The following is a 22,446-nucleotide window of genomic DNA, read 5'->3' as shown; positions in this document are numbered from 1 at the left end:
GGTGGCAGGCGTGACATGAGAAGTTTGGGCACGATGAGAAGACAGCGATTGGCTGCTTGGAGCACGTGATCCGCCCTCTGATCTGCATGCCCGCTCCCATTTGCGGATGAGCTCCTCGTTCGTGAAGCGGAGCGGCCCTGTGATTGGATGAGCGCCGCATCGCCCCGCCCCTAGCAACGGCCCTTACCAACTAACCACTTCCGTCTTCCGGGTTCTTCTCCGAGTTCGGGCAGCGCGGAGCTGCTCCGTGCGAGGCTGCAGTACGGGCACAGCGCTCGCATTCTGGCCTTCGCTTTCCGTTCCTCCCTGAGAGCTGCTGGGGAGGCGGCGCAGCCCTCGTTCCGGTGACACAGCTCTAAGGTAAACACGGCAGCGTAAAGTCAGTAGGCGTGCGTTCGTTCCTGCACGCCAGAGGGCAGCAGACGCTGCTGGATGCGTGGCAGGTGGAGGTGTTGGCTGTGTGGCTCTGAAGGGATCCCCTCGTATAACCCGTGGGGACGCGTAAATGCTGCGCTCCATCTCAGGGTGTAAGAAGCAAAGGAAGCTCAACTGTGTTTGACACTTGAGTCTTCTTCTATGTAAGCCACGCTGTCTTGAATGTATCTGGAGTTGCATCATAGCCAGTATCATAAAGAGCATCATTAAAGCAAGAGCTGCCCTGGGGAACAGCTGAGCAGCATTTCTTTTATAGGGCTTATGGTCTTTATGTGGCCTTTCTTTCTTTTTTTTTAACGTCTAATGATTTAGCTGGAACATTATATACATTTCCTGAATGTTTGCTTCTTATTATGTATCTTCATCTCTTTTGAAGGGTTAAGGCTGGTGGTACGTGTCTGAATGGGGATGCTGTTCACAGAGATCTTTGTTTCCCGAGGGTTGCCTTTCAAAGCATTGGGAAAACCCAGTTAAAAGCAGTCTGTATTAACGTCTCAGAACATGAGAACTCAATGAGCCGTTTTGGCTTCCCTGTTTCAGGTGATCCAGCGAGCACATGAGTAGTGCAAGACGACTCTTGGCTGCCTCTGTAATTTCCGTCCAGAACTCTTGCTTCATCTACCCTGCTTGTCAGAGCTGCTTGTCGAGGCTGATCCTGGACTCCAGGAGGTATGTCCTGTATCCCGTGTGCCCTGTTAACAGTCAGAGAGGCCTGAGAAGTCTCAGGTCTGAACAATACGTTACCAATAATTGAGCAATCAAAGAAATCAATGATAAGTAGCATAAATATCTGAAATTAGCACTACATGGGTTTCTTTGTGTTCCTGCAGCAGTTTGGAGATGGTTATGCATCAGGACTCCATTGTGTTAAGTGCCATGCAATACTGAAAGGCAGTGTAGGAGAGTGAGTGATGTGTGTTAATAGCTTCCAACTGCATCCTTTGCAGCTCAGTTCTTCTGTGCTGTTCCTAGGTTAGAAGGCATTACCTGAAAGCCTCTGTAAGTCAAATCCTACCTTTTATTTCTTGTTCTGTATGTTCAATGTGTTGTCCAGTCCTCTGAAACACTTCTGCTTATTGTGTGTCCAGAAACATGCAAGCTTTCATTTTTTTCCCCGCTGTTATGTCAAATTAATGATGCATAGAGGAGGAATTAATCAGTGAATGTCAGCACAAAATGAAAGGAGCTGGCTGTGCAAAGTAAGAATATCTATTGATTTACATGCTGAAGGTGAACATGCAACTGAGCTGTTTCCTTGTAATCTATTTAAACCTAGGTTTTACACTAAAGCTATAGAAAGAATTCCAGAAGAGGACAAAACAGAGACAGATGCTAAGGAATCCATAGTGACTCCCCAGAGGTTGTTCTGAGCCCACTGTGTCTCTGTATTGACATCAGGCTAACATTTAATCCATAAAAGAAGCTATAGGGATTCTGTAGTAACACAGGCCCCTTAATGAGCTAATGGCAATATTCACAGAATCACAGCATGGCCAGGGTTGGAAGGGACCTCAAGGATCACGAATCTCCAACCTCCCTGCCACACGCAGGGCCACCAACCTCCACATTTAATACCAGACCAGGCTGCCCAGGGCCCCATCCAACCTGGCCTTGAACACCTCTAGAGATGGGGCATCCACAGCCTCTCTGTGCAGCTGTTCCAGCACCTCACCACTCTCTCTGTAAAGAACTTCCCCCTGACATCCAACCTAAATCTTCCCTCCTTCAACTTCAAATCATTTCCCCTTGTCCTGCTGCTATCAACCCTTTCAAAGAGTTGACTCCCCTCCTGTTTGTAGGCTCCCTTTAGGTACTGAATTAGGTATTGAATTTAGGTATTAAATATTAATGCCTCAAAGGATAAAGACTGAGAAAAAAAATCCTAAAATTTGTAATGAAATATTTCACCCATTATTTCATCGGTACTTACAACTGCAGATAAGTTCTTATCTCAGCAGTGACTAACAGAAGTTCGTGTATTCAGTCCTCTTTTATTCTTTCACTCTTTTCTGGTAGGTTTAACTGTCTTAAATGTGGCTGCACAGGTGAAGCTGAAGAAGCAGGCTACAGATACAGACTGTCCCTAAAGATTGCTGACACAAATGATTTGTTTGACATTACTGTGTTTGGAAGTTGCTTAGATCCATTCTTTGGCGTCACTGCAGGAAATCTGCAGAGGTAAGGAATTAATTGCTTTTAGCTATATAGCTAATATATTCTGCAGCCGAAAAGCATTTAAGATGAGCATGGATGATGGGGAGGTGAGTAGGAAGAAGCTGCTGAAGTGCTTCCTGCCAGCATTTCCCAGGTACCAGTCACCTTGAGAAAGTGCTCAAGTTTGGTTTCCTCCTGAAAGCATTTTGAGATGGATTACTTCTATGTAAAAGATCCTCTACTGACCTATTGAAGACAACTTAAGTTTCACACTTTGATTGGTTGGGCTTCTTGCTTGGGTGCTGCCTCCTAAATTTGACAATATGGAGTTTCCTTCATCAAAAGTAAATTGCCTTTTCCAGGGAGATAAACATAATTTTTCCTCAAGTTTTCAGAAGAAAACTCTTCAGGTAAACATAGAGCTGTAGGGTTGTTATTGTTGTTTTTTTCTTGTTGATTTGGTTTACAGTTTGGATTAAGAAAAAGGTGTAAAGCTGGTTGTATCAGAGAAAAAAACAGGTATTCCTTATGCAATGAGGGACTTCTAAGAAAAGCTGTTTATCCTTAGAGCCTGACCACCCACATTACAAGACTTTCTGATATTGAAACTTGCAGTAAGATACTCAGATTCACTGCTTGTTTCTGTATGTTCTTTCCCACTGACTTTTGTTATCACTTGGTCACAGATGAATACTTTTTAATTCTGATATTAATATAATTAATATTCCGATGGTTGCCATTCCACGCTAGATTGCTGCACTACCATGAACACCAAAACTATTTGCATATCTTAATATAGATGCTGCCATCTCTGTAAATGTGTAGGCAGAAAGGATGTACAAGAAATAGCAGCATATATGACAGCACTGTAATACATAAATCACAGAATCACAGAATGACCAAGGTTGGAAAAGACCTCCAAGATCATCCAGTCCAGCCATCCACCTGTCACCCACATTCCCCCATTAAACCATGTCCCTTAGTGCAGTTGTGCTGACACAAAAATTGGAGACACACGAGGAGCACTCAAAAGTTGTATGTATAATAAACCATTAAAGTGGTTTTACTTCATTTCATTGCAGTAGATGAAATGAACTGAACAGTTTTTAGGCTCACAATTGCCTGTTTCATTCTGTTTAGTTGATGCTAACACAGTAGCTACCTACAGACCTACCTGTACTACGGCTGAACTGCTATGTAAGGCTTCCTCTGGTGCATTACTTCTCTGTGTGTTTTTACTCAAGGTGTATTCAAGACTTTAATCAGCTGTCAGGAGAAACAAACAAAGCTGCATCTCCAGCAGTGTTAGTTCAAGCAGTTGAAACCTGTTTCATTGGAAAAAGATTTATATTTGGAGTGAAGGTAATTTTTAATCCACGTTACTCTCTTGTATTGAGTTTTTCATTAGCTTCTATCCAACTGGAGCCATAAACAAGACATCTTTTAGGGATGTTGTTGTTCTGAGAAGAAAATGTGGGGCCTGGGTATGGGAATTACTCTGCAACTCCAGCTCCTGTGCCTGTCAGTAACAGCTTGCAATCAGGATATTAAAAAAAAAAAAAAGAAGCAAAACAAAACGTGCAGTTCAAGCATAAAACAGATTTCTTTGTAAGCACTGCCTCACCTTTTCCATGCTGCATTGTCTCCTGGTTTCTAAAATGTAGGGAAATGCACGCATCACCTTGCAGCATTTTAACATTTCTGGATTTAAGTCTTCAAAAATGCTGATAAAGTACAGCTGCTCAGCGTATGCATTTATGGTTTGTCCGTGTGTTTAACAGACTTGGGAATATTAGTTCTTAGTAATATTTACATGGGAGCTGTATTTTAAGTTCACTTCAAGTGGTGCTCTTGAGAGTTGTTCATATTATAAATCCTATCTGGCACAAGTGTTTTTCATCTCCAGTGGTTGCAAGCCTGAGCTGAGATTCTTCTCCTGGCATGCATATGCAGTGGAAGTTTGAAGACCTTATGGCTTAAGTTTCTTACTGGAGCCTTCACTGCCTCTCTCTCTGCTGGATGCCTTTAAAGATGTGAGAAATAATTCTGCATATCAGTAGCCTTGTTGCTACTCAACTGCACACATGGCCTGAACACCTATGCTAAGACCATTTGTTCAGCCTTTGGCTATAACATCTCTGTATCATGTTCAGTTGTGCATGTAGTTGCACTCTCCCAGATAAAAATTAGAAACAATATAATATACTGCTTTTGTTTTCATTTATATTGACTTCTAAGGCAAGTTTTACTTTTAAGCTTTACAACTAGAAGGGTGTTGTCCTTGGCTAACAGCCTTCAGCCTCGATCTTTGCACCCTGCAGTCAGGGAGTAGGAGGATGGCTGAATTTGAAGACAGCTTTCGTCTTCTCTGGCACTGCCAGACTTTGAGGGAGAGGTAGAAGGTGGTTTATCCTCTTCTCAAAACACTGGATAATTTTCTCTGATTTAAGTGCCATTTTCCACCTCCACTATCTTTGGGGAGTGGAGCAGGTGATATAAGGAATTGCATCTTTGAAATACTCTGCTCCAAATAAACCTGAGGGAAAAAAGTTGTCTTTTTTTTTTTTCCATTTAATGGAATCACAGAATCACCGAGCTTGGAAAAGACCTCCAAGATCATCTGGTCCAACCATCCACCTACCACCAGTATTTTCCCACTAAACTGTGTCCCTTAGTACAACATCTTGATGTTTCTTGAATACCAGAGGTTGAGGTAGCACATATTGAATACCACGCTGGCTTTGCTAGCTGAGCTGCCAAGTCATGTACTTGGTACCAGAATGTTTTGCTTCAAGTGCTGTGCAGTGCCTCCTAGATAAAAGAAGAGCACAGGCATTAGCAGCTGTCACTTGCACAGAACTGCTCTGGAGGAAGCCCTGGAGCACCCACTGCCCTACCAGGAGGAGGAAAATTTCTGTGAAGTTCTTCCTTAGAATTTGTGGTCATTTTTCTAGCTCCAGAACTCTGCATAATTGCAGCGAGGAAAGTGCCTCATACTGTGATGCCCTTTATAGCCTTTGCCAGTACTTATTTCCCAGGGAGTTATGCTTTGTGTGACAGACTGTTTTGCCTTCCCTTCCCTGCATTTCTGACTAAAAAGGGAGACCTACATTTAATCCTGACTTAGAAGACATGCCTTAATTATTTTTTCTGTCTTAAAACAAAGCACTATACTTTTTTTTTTTTCTTTCCTTCCTCAGGGTTTTGGAAGTGAAGATGGAGCATGTTCCGCTGCCAGCAGCATCTTGCAAAACTGTTCCAGAATTAATAGAGGTACAAAAAACCTTATAGCTTGCCAGATCTTCCTGCCAAATGCTGCTGTTACTGGCTTTACTGTCATCAGCTACTTCCGTCGGCTCCTGCAGTCTGTGAAATTCAGGAACAATAATAACAGCTCATACTTACCTGATGCATCTTCAGCTCCGATAGATGAATCTGTCAGTGAACTCAGCAGCTTGTCTGTTTTGAGCAGAAACTCCTGTTTTGTTCAATCTAGTGGTAGAGAAAGTTTTTTAGGGTCCTGGCAGCAATCCTTCAGCCTGACTTCATCTGTTGCTTGGGTAACAGCAGAAGATTTTCCCTCTCTGGAAGTGGGAAAGCTGGTGAGTGAACAGCATGAAGAAGAGGGGAGGCCTGTGTCTGTAGAATCATGTAGTGTAAGCCTTAACAATCAAACTCTTTTGGATTCACAGTTTTGCAGCTCTTCAGTGAAGGAAGGGAATAAAGAAGAGGAAAATGAATTAAGTTCACAGCCTAGTCAAGCTGACAGAATCTCTGCCACTGATAAATTAGAGAGAATTTCTTCTTCAAAGACAGAGTGTTCACTTCAAAACAGTTCCCAGTTGTTAGAAAATCCCTTGGACTTTGGATCAAAAATAATTTACCCAAAGACTAATAGTGGAAATTATTCTTGCCTAGAAAAATCCCCGAAGTTGCTTTTTTATGGGGGACATACCTCAGCTTCTAATTGTGTAAATCTAACTGGAGCATCTCAGGCAGACTCAATGCTTTGGGATGAGCTCCCGTTCTCAGAAAGCCTAAATGAATTTTTAGCCAGAATAGAATATAAGAGTTTTGTGACATCACCTAATCTTGATGTAGGTAAATGTGGCCTTCTTGAAAGCAGCAAGTTGAGTATAAATCATAACAAATCTCATCCCAGGCAAACCCCAGTAGCTGGTGCCTTACCTGAAGCATCAGGGAGGTTCTTGCCATCAGTAGAGAAAGACAGCTGGGAAAGCATATCATTTGCTTGTCTAAAGGCCAGTCCAAACCCTCTAAGTGATGAGGTGTTACAGCATGACTCTTTCAGTAGCGTTTTATGTTCAGCTGACAAGGAATGTGGAGCGTCTTGCTTTATACCTCACTCTCATCTACTTACTCCATCAAAGTCCCTGCAAGTAACATCTGAGACTTCTGCTTCCAAAAGAAGCAGACACTCCAAAGAAGCAAGTGCTAAAGTTTCAAAGTCAGCCTGTTCTTTTATCAGCCCACGTTGTTCTGCTGAACATGAAGAAACTTGTTTACAGAGGAGCAAGAGAGCTACCTGTGTGCATTCTGCACATGACAGCTGTTTATCTGGTAGTGAAAATAAAGAAAATTCTTCTTGTATACCAAACCAAATAAAAGATCTTACATTCACAGGGGCGTGGGACTCTGGCCCAGCAACTCCCAGTGTTATAAGAAGGATATGTGAAAGGGAAATAAAACCATTGTCAGAGCTAAGTGAAAATGCTTTCAAAAGTATAAATAAGAGAGAGGTGATATGGAATGGGGGCTGCCCTGAAGGAAGCTACAATGCTTCTGCTGATCTCTTTGATGTGAATGCAGGTGAGGGAGCAAAAGCTGCAGAATCCTTAAATAAGTCAAGTAACTCTTTGATACAGGAAGATCCTTCAACAGAAAAGGTCACAACTCCCAAATTGGTGCTTTTTCCTGGAGATGTTTCCTGTAACAGTTCAAAGCAGACATCCTCCCTACATAGAACCCCGCTTGCTTTTCGTAAGCACAGCACACCAGTAACGTGCTCCTTTTATGATTCAGACTGCAATACATTTAGTGCTCAAGACTTTGTTCCTTATTCAGAGTCAACTCCTGTGGCAAAACCTCTCCAAAAACTGCGGCCTGCTGGGGAACACAGCCCTTCTGTCACTGTATTCACCTCTGAAAATCCCACTAAAATCCATTCCAAACGCAAGCGATCTAGATCTTCCTTTCAGAACACTCTGTTACAGCAGCTTACTGGCAGGAGAGTGAAACATGAAAGGCTGAGCAGCAGTGAAGACATAGAAGGTAAGAGCTCTGTTCCACAGCAGTTCTGTAACAGCCAGTCACCTGCCAGTGTTGAGGAGTGGATCCCTCCATCTGCAAACAAGAGATTTAAACCAACTGCATCTTTGAGCATAAAACCAGTTAGCTGGCACTCACAATTGTCCTGTGAGCATGCTGACAGGAACCCTATTTCTGGAAGCAAAGAGAACAGTGAAAAAGACGTGTGCTTCAGGAGTGAGAGATTCGACTCCGTGAATACAACCACGGTTCTGGCAACTCCTGTGTCTGCAGGTATTGCCAAGGCTTTGTTTTTAAGTGACACAGTCCTGGAAAGCTGTTCTTCTTCAGAAGGAAAGAATCTCAGCTCACGTGCAAATTACTCAAGGGTTTCAATGGAAGGGGCAACAGGCTGGTCTCCTGAGTTGTTCTTCCAAACACAGAGCCCTATTTTCCATAAGTCAAAACAGTAAAAAAAGGATATTTCTATGCTGTGTTACTGTGTTTTGGGAGGACTGAGTTGGATGAAAGAACTATTTGAAAACAATTGTATCGTTTATATACTTTTTGGCATATGTCTTAAGATTAATGATATTTATTGCAGAGCTTTGCACAATGCAGATGACGAAAAGAGAATTCTGCAGTTACTTTATTTTGTTGTTAATTAACTCTGAACAATGCAATAAAGACTTATGTAAATGTGTGAGTCTCATTTTTTTCAAGTTTGGGTGTAGATGAGGTGTTTTTCGGCATCCACTCTTCCTCAAAAGAGTGAGGAAATGTAGCCTGTCTGGAAATGGCCAATGAATTTATATCTTATGTGGAAGAAATGAAGGGAAAGAAAGCATTACTGCTATCACTCAGCACAGGGAAGGCACTGCTGAAAGAGTTTTTAAGAGATTGGTATCCTAAGCAATAAATTATATGCTTAAAACTACAGCCTCCTGCATGATATATGATATGATATCTCTGACTCTTTAAATGCTTGCTTGTGATGAACTGGACAAACACCCACTTTACCACGGGGGTCTGATCTTAGTGGAGTGATATGCCGGATCTGATGCATCTAGCACTAAACCACTGCCAGAACTTCTGCTTTGTGTACTGACAGCGCCTTGGCATGAAATGTTTCACCCAGCATGACTTTGTTTCTTCAGTGGTAAATATATCCCCGTATTACGGTAAGCAATAGCTTTGGTACAAGCTGATATGATTTAACTGGGGGGGGGGGGAAGAGAGGGGAGGAAATGAAATACAGCATGTTTAACTCTGAAGGCAATGAAACTGAAAAAATACCCAGCAAATACCAAGTCCATGGTTGATTCCCTAAGATTAGAAAGCCATAAATCAAGACTAGAATTTCAGATAGAACTGTCTCTAAGATACTGCTGAAACGCATGCAGAGCTGTCAGAGCCTCCTGTTTTATGCAGGAGGGCTGCACACCAGTGAGGCCAAAAAGTCCCAAGTGTGTCAGACCCTGGGCAGAGGTGCTCTGGAGGGAGGATCTATATGCATGAAGATGGAGCATTTCTCCCCCTGTGCAGGTTGTTCTCTTGTTGGAAGCCTTTGTATTCCTCCTGCGTTTCCAGTTCCTACCTAGAAGCTTGCAGCAACTTTTCTCTCTCCAAATACCTTTTCCTGTTTTATTGCTTCCTTGTGAAACACGGAGCAGATGGCCCAGCACTCGTGGCGGCCATTTACTAAGGAGAGACCTTCAAAGTCAGTGGAAGAGGCAATAAAAGACACATGGTGGCTTCAAGCTTCACAGCTCATTTCTCAGCGCAAATGTGAGCAGAAGGGAGACATCTGATCCACAGGATGAGTCTGAGTGCAAACGTTGTATGCTGACCAAAAGGCTGAAGGCTTAAAGTGGAAGGTGTGCTCAGTGGGGGTTCTCTCCACCCAAGAAAGGCTGATTATGAGGGAAGTCCAGCTGTGGGCATGAAAAGAGCATGGTGAGGGCTGAAGAACTAGCATTACAAACCGAGCGAAACACTAGGACAAAGAACATCAGCCAGCTCAAACGTGGCCTCCATCCATGCAAACCCAGGAGTTGGACCAGCAGCCCGTTTGCAATGACTCCAGGTATGGATGCTCCCTCTGCCGAACACCACCCTCTAGTGACTGCCATGGGCATTTCTTTGGTGTTTCCAAGCCGCTGCGAACGCTCTGACTGTGAACACATTCCTTGCTGCTGCTCTAGTGCAAAGGACATCGCTCCCATGGATGACAGCTGTACCTTTGCCCTTGCTGTGAGTGCTGCGGGGTGCTGAACTCGAGCAGAATCCTCAGCGGTTGTAGATCTGAATGAAATCACGTCCTAAAGGGAATCATTTTGTCTCGTATCTATTTTAAAAGCAACTTTGCAGATCAAAGCTAACAAAAATCAATCAAATCAGACACTTGAAACACCAGCTGGAAAGGATTAAACATTTATTTACATAGAGATACAGATGTCAGCGATTTCTAAGTATAAAAAGGACATTACAAATAAACATGAAGCGTCATACATTCATCATCATAGTCATCCAAAATACATTCCTTTCTCAACCCCACTGTACCACACTTGACAACAGGAACTTGGAAATAAATGGACAGGTCCAATGCTTCTGACAGGCCACTATTCCCAGTTTGGCGACCTCCAACACCTCCCCTCCCCAAAGGCAGTGCTGTCCCAGCGACCCGACATCAAGGGCCCGACTGAGAGCAGCTCATTCTCTCTACTGAAATGGTTGTGCTTGATCAGCAAGAAGTGTGTCTGCTCCTCATCCTTCTGGCCACATGTTCAGGGCATTTGAGCAATCAGGGCTCTTGCTAGAATTCTGTACATTGTGCTAAATTCACAATTGTTGGGGGAAAAGACAGTGGGTCATTGCAAGACAGCCAAATGTGTGGGAAAAGCTCCAGCCCAGGAAATTCCTTTAATGCTGTGATTTCACTGGCATGGAAGCTGCGAACAAAATGCAGCTTTTAGGGCTTCAGCAGGCTTCTAAACTACAATTCAAGCTGCAGATGATGGTATAAAATGTATTTTGTTCACGGTGTAAAAAGAATTAAGTGCTCCAGGATTGATTTGGTAGTAATCAACACTGAGAGCAATGCAGTTTTTCTTTTATGGAAGTGAAAACACCTTGATAAGTTCACTAAGAATTATCATAGCTTTTCAGGAAAGGAAAAACGTTTTAGACTTAAAAAGCCAAACGTGAGGCAGAGTACGGAGAACTTGTCAGTTCGGTTACATGACAAAGGGAAACAAGCCAGGAAACAGAAAATTAAAATGCCTACTCAACATATTAATGGATTCAAAGCAGATCTGGGTGAGTCTTTCTGTTCAGATCAAAGGCAGCTGGGGAAAAAACCCTCATAATCTGCAAATTCACAGAAGAGCCGAATGTGTGGAGCAGAACAGAGTGAAGTGGGAATAAAAGCAGAGCAGAAAGAGGCCCGTCCTGCACTGACAGCTGAGTGACTGCAGCTGCTCCCATCCCAGCAGGCTGAGTTATTTGTTTTTCTTTTGTAAACAGCTGTGGGGAATGAAAGGGATGTGACATAGCTGCGGCGCATCTCATTATGCTGAAAACTGCACATTGCAAACTATTCCTCTAGAATCCAGAGAGTGAGAGAGGCTCAAAGCCAGCAAGCAACGAGCACCAGATCTCCTCCCTGCTTTCATTAGGTGGCCTTTTTTCCCCCAGAACGTTGGCTTAAGGAGCTGTTTTTCCCTCCAGCGCTCCGTTTGCATTCATGTGACACCAGAGCCCTTGATCACATCCTCTGAAAGGGTAAGAGTACTTATAGAGAAATGAACATCCCGAGGTGAGAGGGCCCCACGTGGATCACAAAGCCCAACTGCTGGCTCCATGCAGGACCACCCAATATCCAGCCCCAATGTCTGAGAGCACGGTGCAATGCTCCCTGAGCTCCGGCAGCTCGGGGCCGTGCCCACAGCCCTGGGCAGGCTGTTCCATGCCCACCGCCCTGTGCTGCAGACCCTTTCCCTCACCCCCAGCTGCCCTCCCCTGTCACAGCTCCATGCTGTTCCCTCAGGCCCTGTCGCTGTCACACAGAGCAGAGCTCAGCGCTGCCCTCCGCTCCCTGTGAGGAGCTGCAGCCGCCATCAGGCCTCCCCTCAGCCTGCTCTGCTCTGGGCTGAGCGCACCACAGACCTCAGCTGCTCCTCATATACCTTACCCTCCGATCCTTCCCCATCACCATAGCCCTTTGTGGATGTTTAATGTCCTTACGTTGTGATGCAGTGCTGGTGAGGCCGCGCAGCACAGAGGGGACAGTCACAAACATTAGGAAACAGCCAAGAAAGCAAGCAAGCAGAAGTGAAGCAGGCCGGGCTCCAGGAGATGCTCTGCAGAACAACACTGCGGTGTGCTCACAAACGCACACATCCTCGGGAACGTTCCCCCAGGATGAGTGGTGGAAAAAGCAGTGGCATGGGTGGCACCTGCTGCCTCTGCCTGGGACTCAGTTATTTAATTATAGCACTCATCAGAGCTAAAATTATCTTCTGAACTTGCTGGAAAAGGAGAATGGCTTCAAAGGACACGATCACATCCAGGAAGTGCTAATAGCTTGATATTAATGTGAAAACAACCCGAGTACAGCACAGCCAGCTCTTGTTTATCCACGGCCAGGAGAGCTGAGCTTTTAACCCTTGCTGTACTCCTACACCCAGAATAATCCATTACTGACATTTCACTGAATCACAGAATAGTTTGAGTTGGAAGAGACCCTTGAAAGCCATCTAGTCCAACTCCTCTGCAACAAACAGGGACACCCACAGCTTGATCTGGGTGCTGATTTCCAGCTAAATTTCCAGCATAATTTGGTCGCTGTCATCTCATTTTCAGCTATATCTGTGTTATCTTCCCCCAGTTAACCTCCTCCATACTTGGAAGGGCATGATAAGATCTGGATCCATGACTCCCAATTTGGAGGAAAAAATTCAGCACCCTTAACTCTGCATACTTTTTACTCCTGGTTTAAGTTACAGCTCATTCACAAGAGGGGAAAGGGTGCGATCGCATCCCTGGGTGATGACAGCCGGCCATCCATCTCAGCCAGATTTAGCATGCCTGGCAGCAGGAGGCTTTGGGTCCTATCAGCTTGTGAGCGAGGTAAGTCAGAGCAAGGCAGCAGGCCCTGCTGTCTGTTTTCCCAGCCAAGATAAATCCTAAAAGGAGGCAGATGGGAGATCTGTAACCTTTATGGGACATTCAGCTACAATTCAAGTGGGTGACTGCATTTCAAAGACTGGTTCCCTTTGGGCTGCTTTCCTTAGGATGCTCTGGTCACTTGCGGGAAGCCAAGCGAGTGGCTCCGCACTGCTCACTGCCATCAGGAAACAGCTCTGTCCTTCAAAATGTCAATCCTTTCTTTGTGAACAGCAACTAGAACAATTACTACTCACATCAACAAGAGGACATATTTGGTACAAGAGAGGATGGCTTCAGAGCCAAATTCTGACATTTTTCACTGGCCTTTCACTTTGACAGTGTTAGAAGAAGGGGGAATGGTATTAAACCAAAAAAGGAACATTTAGATTAGATGTCAGGAAGAAATTCTTTACTCACAGGGCAGTGAGGCCCTGGCATAGGCTGCCCAGAGAAGCTGTGGGTGCCCCATCCCTGGAGGTGCCCAAGAACAGCTTGGAGGGTAGGTGGCAACATGCCCACAGCCCAGAGTTGGAATTGGATTTGTCCCTTCCAACCTAAGCCATTCTGTGATACTAGAAATGAGTATTTTCTTTGGCTCCAATGTGTTTTCAGGTGAGCCCTTACCAATACCAATATTTATGAGTTTCCACATGTGCTCACCAGCAATACAAACTTTTACTCTTACACTCGGTCTTCCAGTTGACAAACACTGGGGGAGCACTGGGTACAAAGGTATTGGGTTCTTGGATACTGAAAGCAAGAAGGCAGAAGAATCTCAGGTAAGTCAAACTCAAAGCATCCCTTATTAAAATCCAGAGCAATCAAAATCTAAGTCACAGCTGCGTTGCTGAAGAGGACTGAACTGAGGAAATCCCAAGAGGAAGACCATCTCTTCACCTCACGTTTTGAGCTCTACGCAGCTCTTTCCCAGCATGCCCCACATCCAGGAGAGGTTTTCTCTATGTCAGCATCTCCTGTCCTGTCAGGCCACGATGGCACCCCCAAAAAACTGTGCATCCCATATGTTTGAAGAGCCTATTTTAATAGCTAGAGAATTTCACCTGTTTCCCAAGTGAATTCAGTCTCCAACTACAGAAATTACATCAGCTCAATGTCTCAGCATGACATACAGACAGTTCTTCATGCTGAAAAGACAAGACAAGTGGAAAAGCAGCTGAACAAACAGCAGTCCCTTGGGATAAGGAACAATGCAAAACCCAGTGGGTTTGACTATAACTAATTGCAGCCCTTGCCAGCAAAAGCTGGGGAAAGCATGTCGTCCCACTTGTGTACACCCACAATGCTTCTGCATCACTAATTTCGACTTTCCCTTTTTTCAAATCACTGTCTGCTGTGTCAACCTCTGCCTGTGGCTATTATTACCGATGCTGAAGGAATTCAATAGCCATTAGCCACTAAATGTAGACTAGCAGGAGCCCACTGTTACTGATACAGCTATTTCCAAAAAGACAAACAGCACCAGCAGGCATGCAGATTGTAAGGGCTGTTTCACGCATTCTACAGCAAAGAACAAAGCATCTTGTCTGACAACTCATTACATGTGGTTTTCATTAAGTAATGATCACAAAGCCATTTAGCATTCAGCACAAACAATATCCCACTGCAGCTCAAGCGACTTACCTGTGCATCAAAGTGAGATGTGAGGTAGGAAGAGGCACCCAGTAATTTCATTTCTTCCACCAAAACACTTTTTCTGAAGGGCAGATAGGACATTGGTTGTTTTTTTCCCAGCACTCTCTCTCTTGTGGGGAACTTGAATAAGAACAGAGGAGAATCATGGCTTCTCCCAGCACATTACGGTAAATGCCTAAAGGAAAATACTGATGGAAGTACCTCACAAAGAGTGAACAGAAGCACAGAATACTCAGTGGTTTACCCAACATCATCCTGATGGAATCAACAGCTGAATGGGATAACAGAACTTAGACCATCTAGCTTTCAGGAGATGCTTTTAGAAATCTCTCCAAACAGGTTTGCTAAAGAGCAAACAAAAACCTATTGACCACTCAACACTGGCTTCTGATTGGAGCTATTCAATGTGCTAAAACATTTAAAGAAAAGGTTTAATGGGGGGACTACTATAAATACCCATTTTTCACCCAGAACTAAGAAGATTACACCAGGAGTGTGAGAGTATCACCCTAAAAAAGCATCAAAACCTAGCAGCTACGCCAAAAGCCATGCTCTCATGATAGCGGAGAACATTTCCAGACAAATTTGGCCCATCACATCAATTCTGCATGGGTTTTGGGCACTCAAACCAGGAGCATCACAAAGCTTTCACTGTCAGCTCTCTCCAAAGCCCAGTCATCCAGCTAGGTGCTGGTCAGAGTCGGAGAGATGATTGTCAGATAACTGGGATTTGTATTCTTAGATCTCCTTTAATTTTTCCACTCTCTCATCAATCTGCTACAATATATGTTGTTACTAGCAGTTGAAAAAGCTCCTCTTCTGATTGCAGAGCCTTCAGTGGAGGACCAGATTTGAAGTCCTCAGTGCTAGGTGGAAAGATGGGTTTTATGTCCCAGAGGGATATTAGAAGGTAGAGAAAAATTACTGCTGCAGAGTTTATTGCTGCAGCAATAAAACATCGCCTCTTGAACCGGTACTGTGTTTGTTAACTGCAGAAAAAAAAACATGTTTCAAGCTACAGCTTTGGCTTATTGCCTTGTAAAATCAAACATACCACCCTTGCTTCCTTTTGATTTCTTAACAGTCTAGACAGAATTAACTTTGAAAGGAATCACTTCAGATTTGTCCCTGGAGAAGTCAGACGCAACACTGGCCCGACCACAGCTCTACACATCTCTGCAAGAGCACACTGCTGTCTGGAGCCGGAGGTCTTGCACAAAGATTTGCTAGCAATTAGAACCAATGCTTGGAGGTAGGTAGCTAGCCTCCAAAATAGCCACCTACAAGTTAGGAAAGGACTGGAAAAGAGACTTTGCCTTCTGGAAACCTCCAAGAGAATTCTCAAGAAAATAACGTCAGCAGCTTCTGCTATTTGATTCATTCAGTCATGATGATGTGTTAAAGTACAACTTCCAGAATGATGCAAGGAACATTTGAAAATGCACTGATACTGATATTCAACAAGATTTACCTGCCCAGCATTGATGGTTTTGGGAGCCAGGCTGAGGAACCCACCAGTATTTCAGTGGGTAGAATCCTTCCTCCTCAATTCACTTGACCAAAGAGCCCTGCCCTTCTTCTCAATTATATGCTATCAAGCCCAACATCTGGAGAGTAAAAGCTTTTAGAAATTAAATGTAATATTGATTTTTAACTCGAGTGTTACCTTACCTGTAACACCCTGGGTCTTGCTGTAAACAGAAGCAGCTGTTTGTGTTGGGTGGTCTGAACAAGCTCAAATCAGGCTGTGTTTGGCAAGCTGGGGAACGCTCAAGAAAGACAATGCTCTTGTAAGCTGTACCACACAACTCAGAAGAGCAGCAGCCATGAAGTCCCACAACTTTCTAAATCCTCTGGAGGACATCATGAGCAGAGACCAAAATGACCGGTGCAGGCCAGCGCATCGGTCATATTTCCCCATCATCTAATGACTGCAGCAGCACTTTGCAAAGTCTTACCTCAATAACAAGCAAGATTTGTACCACAATTTCTACTTCTTCATTTTTAGCACTAATCACAAAAGAAGAAAGTGACGTAAAATTAGCAAGAAAATATTTTAAATGGCCATATGATACAACTATCCCCTCTCTCTCAAATACATATATCACCATTACTGATCAAAGGCACACCATGATACAACCCAAAGAAATCTTTTCAGGAAAATGTGAAAAAAAGCATTTTAAAATGCTACTTCTCTTTTTTTATTATTATTATTTTCAAGAGAAACTTACTGGCAGCTTTTACGTCAATACAAAAGCTCTGTTATAGCCTTCAGTAAATGCCAAATGAGATTAAGGTGGTTAACTTTAAATTACAGCATATCACAGCCATGTAATTGTCCAGAGAGATATACCTGGATCAGCTAAACTGAACTCAAACTTCTAAAAATCATCTTCCATGTGCACATTCATTATATTCCAATTTTGCTCTAAAGTCAGTGTGTAAATTTGCATCATTCGCATATGGCACTCGAGGTGTAATACAGATTCCATAATGCTTCCACTCAGGGGCTTTGCAGATAGAAACTGCCTAAATAGTTACACATACGCTGGAGTCTGAGATTAAGAGCATTAAACATCACGTAAATTAAACGACTCTACAGCCCTGAATGTGGAAGCTACTCTAGCAGAGAGGAGAGGTCAAGAAGATACCTTGCAGAGCTTCTCAGAGAACAGTTCCATCATGTGGTCACCAGATGGGTCAGACACAGAACGATGCCACTTGTAACCTGCTGCTATTTCCATTTAGCATTTAAAAAAAAAGAAAATCTCTACAAAAATTGTACACCTGCCTTTCCAGCAGGAACTTTATCTACAAGCTTTATTTTTAACCCAGACATATTGCAGGCTGCCACTTGAACTGTGCTCTCTTTGAACCCTTCTGCACAATCAGCACACACAAAACATTTTGGTCATGTGTGGTGCCCTTCTTCTGCTCCACCAGAAACATCTCCCAAGGCATTTTTCACTTTTGGACATGACTAATTAGAGGAGGGACATTTTCTTAGTTACACGTTTATTATACTTCCAGGAAGTCTTTTCATCCTGCACTGGGTATCAAAGAAGCACAGACGTTTCTCGCTATGTTCAGGCCTAGAAAAAGAGGTAATGAGATTTTAATGAACAGTGCTTATTAGTGTTCTTTTCTTAATCAGTCTAGGTTACACATTCAGAGGACAGCAATGTAGTAAAACTACATTTGGTCTATGGAATATTTGCTGAACTGCTAGCACCAAAGGGAGCAACTGAGCTGTATCCATGCCTTCTCAAACTGTTGTTTGGAAATGTTGAGATACATAACTTTTTTTTTTTATTATTCCGTGTTCATGAAAGTGCCTGTAGATGAGAGACATAACACTACTTCAAACACCTTCCTCCACAAAGACGCTATATACACATCCCAAGAATTCACTCCGCTGGCAGCCCAGATGATTGCCAGCGTAGTCCTGGGTCAGTGCTCATTGTTGGTTTTTTTCTTCTTTTAAAAAGGAACAAACACATTGTTCTGTAAGAGATTTTGACCTCTTCCAAATCTTCCCCAAGACAGGTTGCTCTAATCTCCCCCAGAAGGAAACGCGATAGCTCATTTTCTGCATCACATGAAGCTCTTGTGCAACTCTCCTTTCTCCTAACCCACTCCACAGACTGCAAGAAAAATTAAATGTGAACCACGTTATATTCTGCTACGTTGCCATGCAGCTGGAGCTGTCAGCCTGCCATGCTTCTAGGTCTGCGACCTGACTGCGAGGAAGTCAGATGGGTCAAGGCGGAATTCCCTCTGAGGAGACAAATCCCAGCGAAAAATCTTCAGGTCCACGGCGGATGGGGAATCGCATGCCAGCTCTTTAATTAAAATTACAGCAAGTCAAATAGCTGATGCTTTTCCCCTCTCCTGGTAAGGGGGATGAGACATTGTTCACCAGGGTGTTCTGCCGTGCCTCTCTGATCAGCCGGCAGGCTAAGTCCAGGAAGAGTTTTTCCACATTATCCGATTCTTTTGCTGAGGTTTCCAGATAGTACATGTCCTGTGCCTCGGAGAATTCCGCTGCTCTCTGCTGGGAGACTTCCCTCTTATCAGCTAAATCAATCTTATTACCTGCATTGGTAGAAGATTGTAGAGAGGAAATTAATTTGACTTTCAAAACAAAATAAACAAAAGTTTGGGGTAAGGAAAAGTTTGGTACTGGTTTGGTACCAATTTCCTTTCGGTATCTAACAGGGGTCTGTAAGAAAGAATGGGACAGGCTCTGTAGCAGCGTCTGTTGTGACAGGACAAGGGGAAATGGTTTCAAACCCAAAGAGGGGATATTTATACTGGATATAAGAAAAAAGTTTTTACAATAAGAGTGGTGAGGCACCGGCACAGGTTGCCCTGAGAGGTGGTGGATGCCCCATCTGAGGAGGCACTGAAGGTCAGGCTGGATGGGGCTCTGAGCACTGATGGAGCTGTGGTGTCCCTGCTTATTGCAGGCAAGTTGGACTAGATGGACCTCTAAGGGCCCCTTCCAACTCAAACAATTCAATAATTCCATATGCATGGACAGTGCTTTTGATGTGAAACTCAGTGCTCTCCCTTTCAAATAATTGGTTCCCCAACTCATGGTCTGGGTTCATTCAATATCAATCAGCTCACCTAATGGAACATGCTCTGTGAACATCCAAGTCAGTCAGCTTTAATTTAGCACCAGTGCATTTGTTTGCTGCTATCAACTGACATTAAAGGACTTCCATTTTAATGTCTACTGAAAATTCCCCTGTTCTGGCTCTGAGGAGCACTTAAACTGTCAATTACAGCATGTGAGACATTAAGTGTGATATTCCTCACGTCATTACAAGCTTTAAGGGAGCCTGGTGCAGGAAGTGCTCTCCTAGTTTAATTAAATATACCTGTGAGCAGTCTGGCTTGGAACATGGATGGGCTTGAGGGGCTCCCGGAGCGAGGCAGGGCAAGGAACCAGTCCCTTCCTCCAGAGCTCATTTTATCAAGGGATTGATTAACATCTCCAACAAAGATCTGATATGATTATAGCTTGTTACTGACCGCTTCACTTCAAACACAATTCTTGGGCCATAAATTGATCTTACAAGGAAGATAACGAAACACAGGATAGCGGGGGGCCGTGTCCAGTTATTCTGCAGGTTCAGGAGGAAACCTCTCCCAGCCTTGTCCTGGAGCTGGCATGAGCACCCATGGGACAAGGCTGCACTTCCACTGGCGAGCCACCTCCCATTGCTCTCCTTCCATCTAACATCCCTCTTCTTCTCTGACCAAAGAAGTCTTGGACCTACTCTATACACTGAAGTTACCAGTTCTAAACAAATTATCACTCAAAGCAGTTAATGGGTGTTACCATCTTCAAAGTGGGTGCTATGGCACTCATCATTTATATTTCATACAGCAGATACAGATAATTAACTTAATGTTCCCTAAAAATTAATGCATACATTTGCTAGTCATTAATTATTTCTGTTCCATTTGTACATGAGCCATACTCTTCTTACAGAGTGTAATGAGTTTCTTGCATGGAAGCTCCTTAAATCCCAAGGCTCACTTGCAACACTATCAGGGCATGTAAAATTCAAAAGATCTTTAAAGACATATTGAACATATTTTATAATGCTCTAGATTTTTCTTGTAAGCAGCAAACAACTAAAGAAATAATGGCATTGCAGTATGAAACTTTCTGGCTTTACCCAGGTTACGTTTCCATTTCTCTGTATATATTCTTGGGCCTTTAAAAGTCAAGTCCTGGACTATCAGGTATATAAAAGCAGAGCATGGAGAAGCAGGGGTAAGCAAAATACCCTTCACCTTGCTTGTAGCAGACAGATGGCCTGAGGTCTGTTTCAGCTTGAGCTGAAGCTGCTATAGATTAACGTGACATTCAGTATTTATTTTTAGGTTCCCTAAAATCCATGCAAAAATACCCACTTTTTCATCTCTGCTTCATCCATGAATGCTAAGATTGCTATTGCATCCTGAGCTGGTTTCCACATTTGAGCCAAGATTCTGCTGTCCACAGCTGTGGGGAGTATCAGCCTGCACACATCCCCAGCTTGAGCAGATCCTCAATTACACGGAGAGGTCTGGCCTGGGAGTCACAAGGGATAAGTTCCCATTCTTAGCTCTGCAGAGCTACACAACCAATGTTTCAGTGCTTTATGGGACCAATCCATGGGAATTATCCACCTCTGCATGAAGTAGCATTAGGCTTGAGAGAGGACATCCAGAGAAGGGCAACAAAGATGGTGAAGGATCTGGAGCACAAATCTTACTGGGAGTGGCTGAGGGAACTGAGATTGTTCAGTCTGGAGAAGAGGAGGCTCAGGGGAGACCTGAAAGGAGGCTGTGACAAGGTAGCAGTTGGCCTCTTGTCCCAGGTAACAATGACAGGACAAGAAGGAATGGCCTTAAGTTGCCCCAGGGGAAGTTCTGATAGGACATTAGGAAAAGTTTCTTCTCAGAAAGTGATAACTCATTGGCACAGGCTGCCCAGGGAGCTGGTTGAGACATCTAGAGTTGTTCAAGAGCCATGGAGATGTGGCACTGGGGGACATGGTTAGTGGGCATGGTGGGGATGGGTTGACAGCTGAACTAGACGATCTTTTAGAGGTCTTTTCCAACCTTAACGATTCTACGCTTTGACAAACAGCTGTAGAGTCCTGAACAACTCCATCTGCACCTTGGAGTCATCTGCAGGAGGAATGACCCAAACAAACCCACAGCTCTGCATGGCAGCAAGACCTGCCGCATCGCTTCAAGCATCAAGCAGACGCCACTTCTTTGTCACCAAGCACCCCAGGTGGCAGCTCGCCCCCCTTCAGGCCACTCACCCACTAGCACAGTGATGACCTTGTTGCTGGCGTACTGCTCGATCTCGCGCAGCCACTCAGGCAGGCAGCGGAAGGACTCCTCGCAGGTGATGTCGTAGGTGAGTATCAAGGCGTTGGCGCTGCGGTAGTAGCTCTGTGTTATGGAGCGGAACCGCTCTTGTCCTGCCGTGTCCCAGATCTGCAGCTTTTGGCACAACGAGGAGAGGAGAAAAAACATCATTTAAAGACGTTTTTTGGTTGCGGTTTTTTGGTTTTTTTTTTTTTGTTAGCAGTGCTGTTTTGACCTAAACGCCTTCAGGGTACAGCCACTGCTGAGAAAGCGCTTTGCTCTTCTCCCCTTTGGCTTCCCATCCCCCAGCCCTTTTTTTTTTGTTTCCATTTCTGCCTTTGCAGATTGAAATGCAAGGCACAAAGTCAGCTGGTGTTGCTGCCGACTCCCCCCGCAGCACTCACAGGGCTTTCATGGGGACAGAGCTGCTGGCCTATGCGATGCAGGCAGAAAGTCTGCTCCTGCTCTGCGGTCCGACCCCCAGCAGGGTCTGTCCCAGCAGCCACAGGAAAGCCTCTCCTCGAGCTTTGAGAGTCAGTGATTTAACCCGAGATGATGTACTGGAGGGTGGAAACCACCAGCTCAGATTTGCAGGCTCATCTAGGGAATCCAACACATTTCCTTCAGAGGTCCCACCCCATTGCTGGCTGCCTCCCTTCCCAACGTGATCAGTGTGATCCCTCACTACAGCTCAGAGGTCATGAGTTGAACCGCTGCTTGGCAAGTTCTCCAGGCCCTGAAAAACAACATTCATTTCCCTGTATGAATCGAACTTGGACCATTTTCATAACTTGACCCTCTGACAGCTTTTGGTTTGTCACCAAAACCACAACTTTTCAAAAAGGCAGTAAAGAAAAGCATTCAAAATGAACATATATCTGCATA

At 44.1% G+C, this 22,446-nt stretch overlaps 2 protein-coding genes across 4 annotated transcripts in view; one reads left to right on the top strand and one right to left on the bottom strand.

The window, feature by feature from the left end:
* Positions 1-85: 85 nt before the first annotated feature.
* Positions 86-8,652, top strand: DDIAS (DNA damage induced apoptosis suppressor). 3 transcript variants are annotated; one of them, XM_042862514.1, is made up of 6 exons: positions 86-360; positions 976-1,104; positions 2,452-2,613; positions 3,834-3,951; positions 5,790-6,191; positions 6,282-8,652. In XM_042862514.1, exons 2-6 carry the CDS (start codon positions 992-994, stop codon positions 8,328-8,330), a joined length of 2,844 nt encoding a protein of 947 aa, XP_042718448.1. In that variant the 5' UTR covers positions 86-360; positions 976-991; the 3' UTR covers positions 8,331-8,652. The 3 variants fall into 3 exon arrangements, with proteins under 3 accessions (XP_042718448.1, XP_042718446.1, XP_042718449.1); XM_042862512.1 differs by having other exon boundaries at positions 5,790-8,652; XM_042862515.1 differs by lacking the exons at positions 5,790-6,191; positions 6,282-8,652 and adding an exon at positions 4,496-4,978.
* Positions 8,653-17,458: 8,806 nt separating this feature from the next.
* RAB30 (RAB30, member RAS oncogene family) overlaps positions 17,459-22,446 on the bottom strand; it is a 38,554-nt gene continuing 33,566 nt past the window's right edge. Inside the window, exons 4-5 of the mRNA XM_042862473.1 lie at positions 21,513-21,696; positions 17,459-18,774 (exon numbers count right to left, since the gene is read on the bottom strand). Coding sequence (XP_042718407.1) covers positions 18,524-18,774; positions 21,513-21,696 — 435 coding nt within the window. The 3' untranslated portion in view covers positions 17,459-18,523. The remainder of the gene's footprint in view (positions 18,775-21,512; positions 21,697-22,446) is intronic.

Source organism: Lagopus leucura, unplaced genomic scaffold, assembly GCF_019238085.1.
Source record: "Lagopus leucura isolate 7727_CA_CO unplaced genomic scaffold, USGS_WTPT01 Super-Scaffold_702, whole genome shotgun sequence".
NCBI classification, from domain to species: Eukaryota; Metazoa; Chordata; class Aves; order Galliformes; family Phasianidae; genus Lagopus; species Lagopus leucura.
The sequence above is the reverse complement of the archived record's forward strand: the minus strand, read 5'-3'. Positions and strand labels throughout refer to the sequence as shown.

Coding starts and splice junctions, on each gene's coding strand:
- DDIAS (XM_042862512.1), top strand. CDS start 992: ATGAGTAGTGCAAGACGACTCTTGGCTGCCTCTGTAATTTCCGTCCAG. Junction 1,105..2,451: donor CTGATCCTGGACTCCAGGAG/GTATGTCCTGTA, acceptor CTTTTCTGGTAG/GTTTAACTGTCTTAAATGTG. Junction 2,614..3,833: donor ACTGCAGGAAATCTGCAGAG/GTAAGGAATTAA, acceptor TTTTTACTCAAG/GTGTATTCAAGACTTTAATC.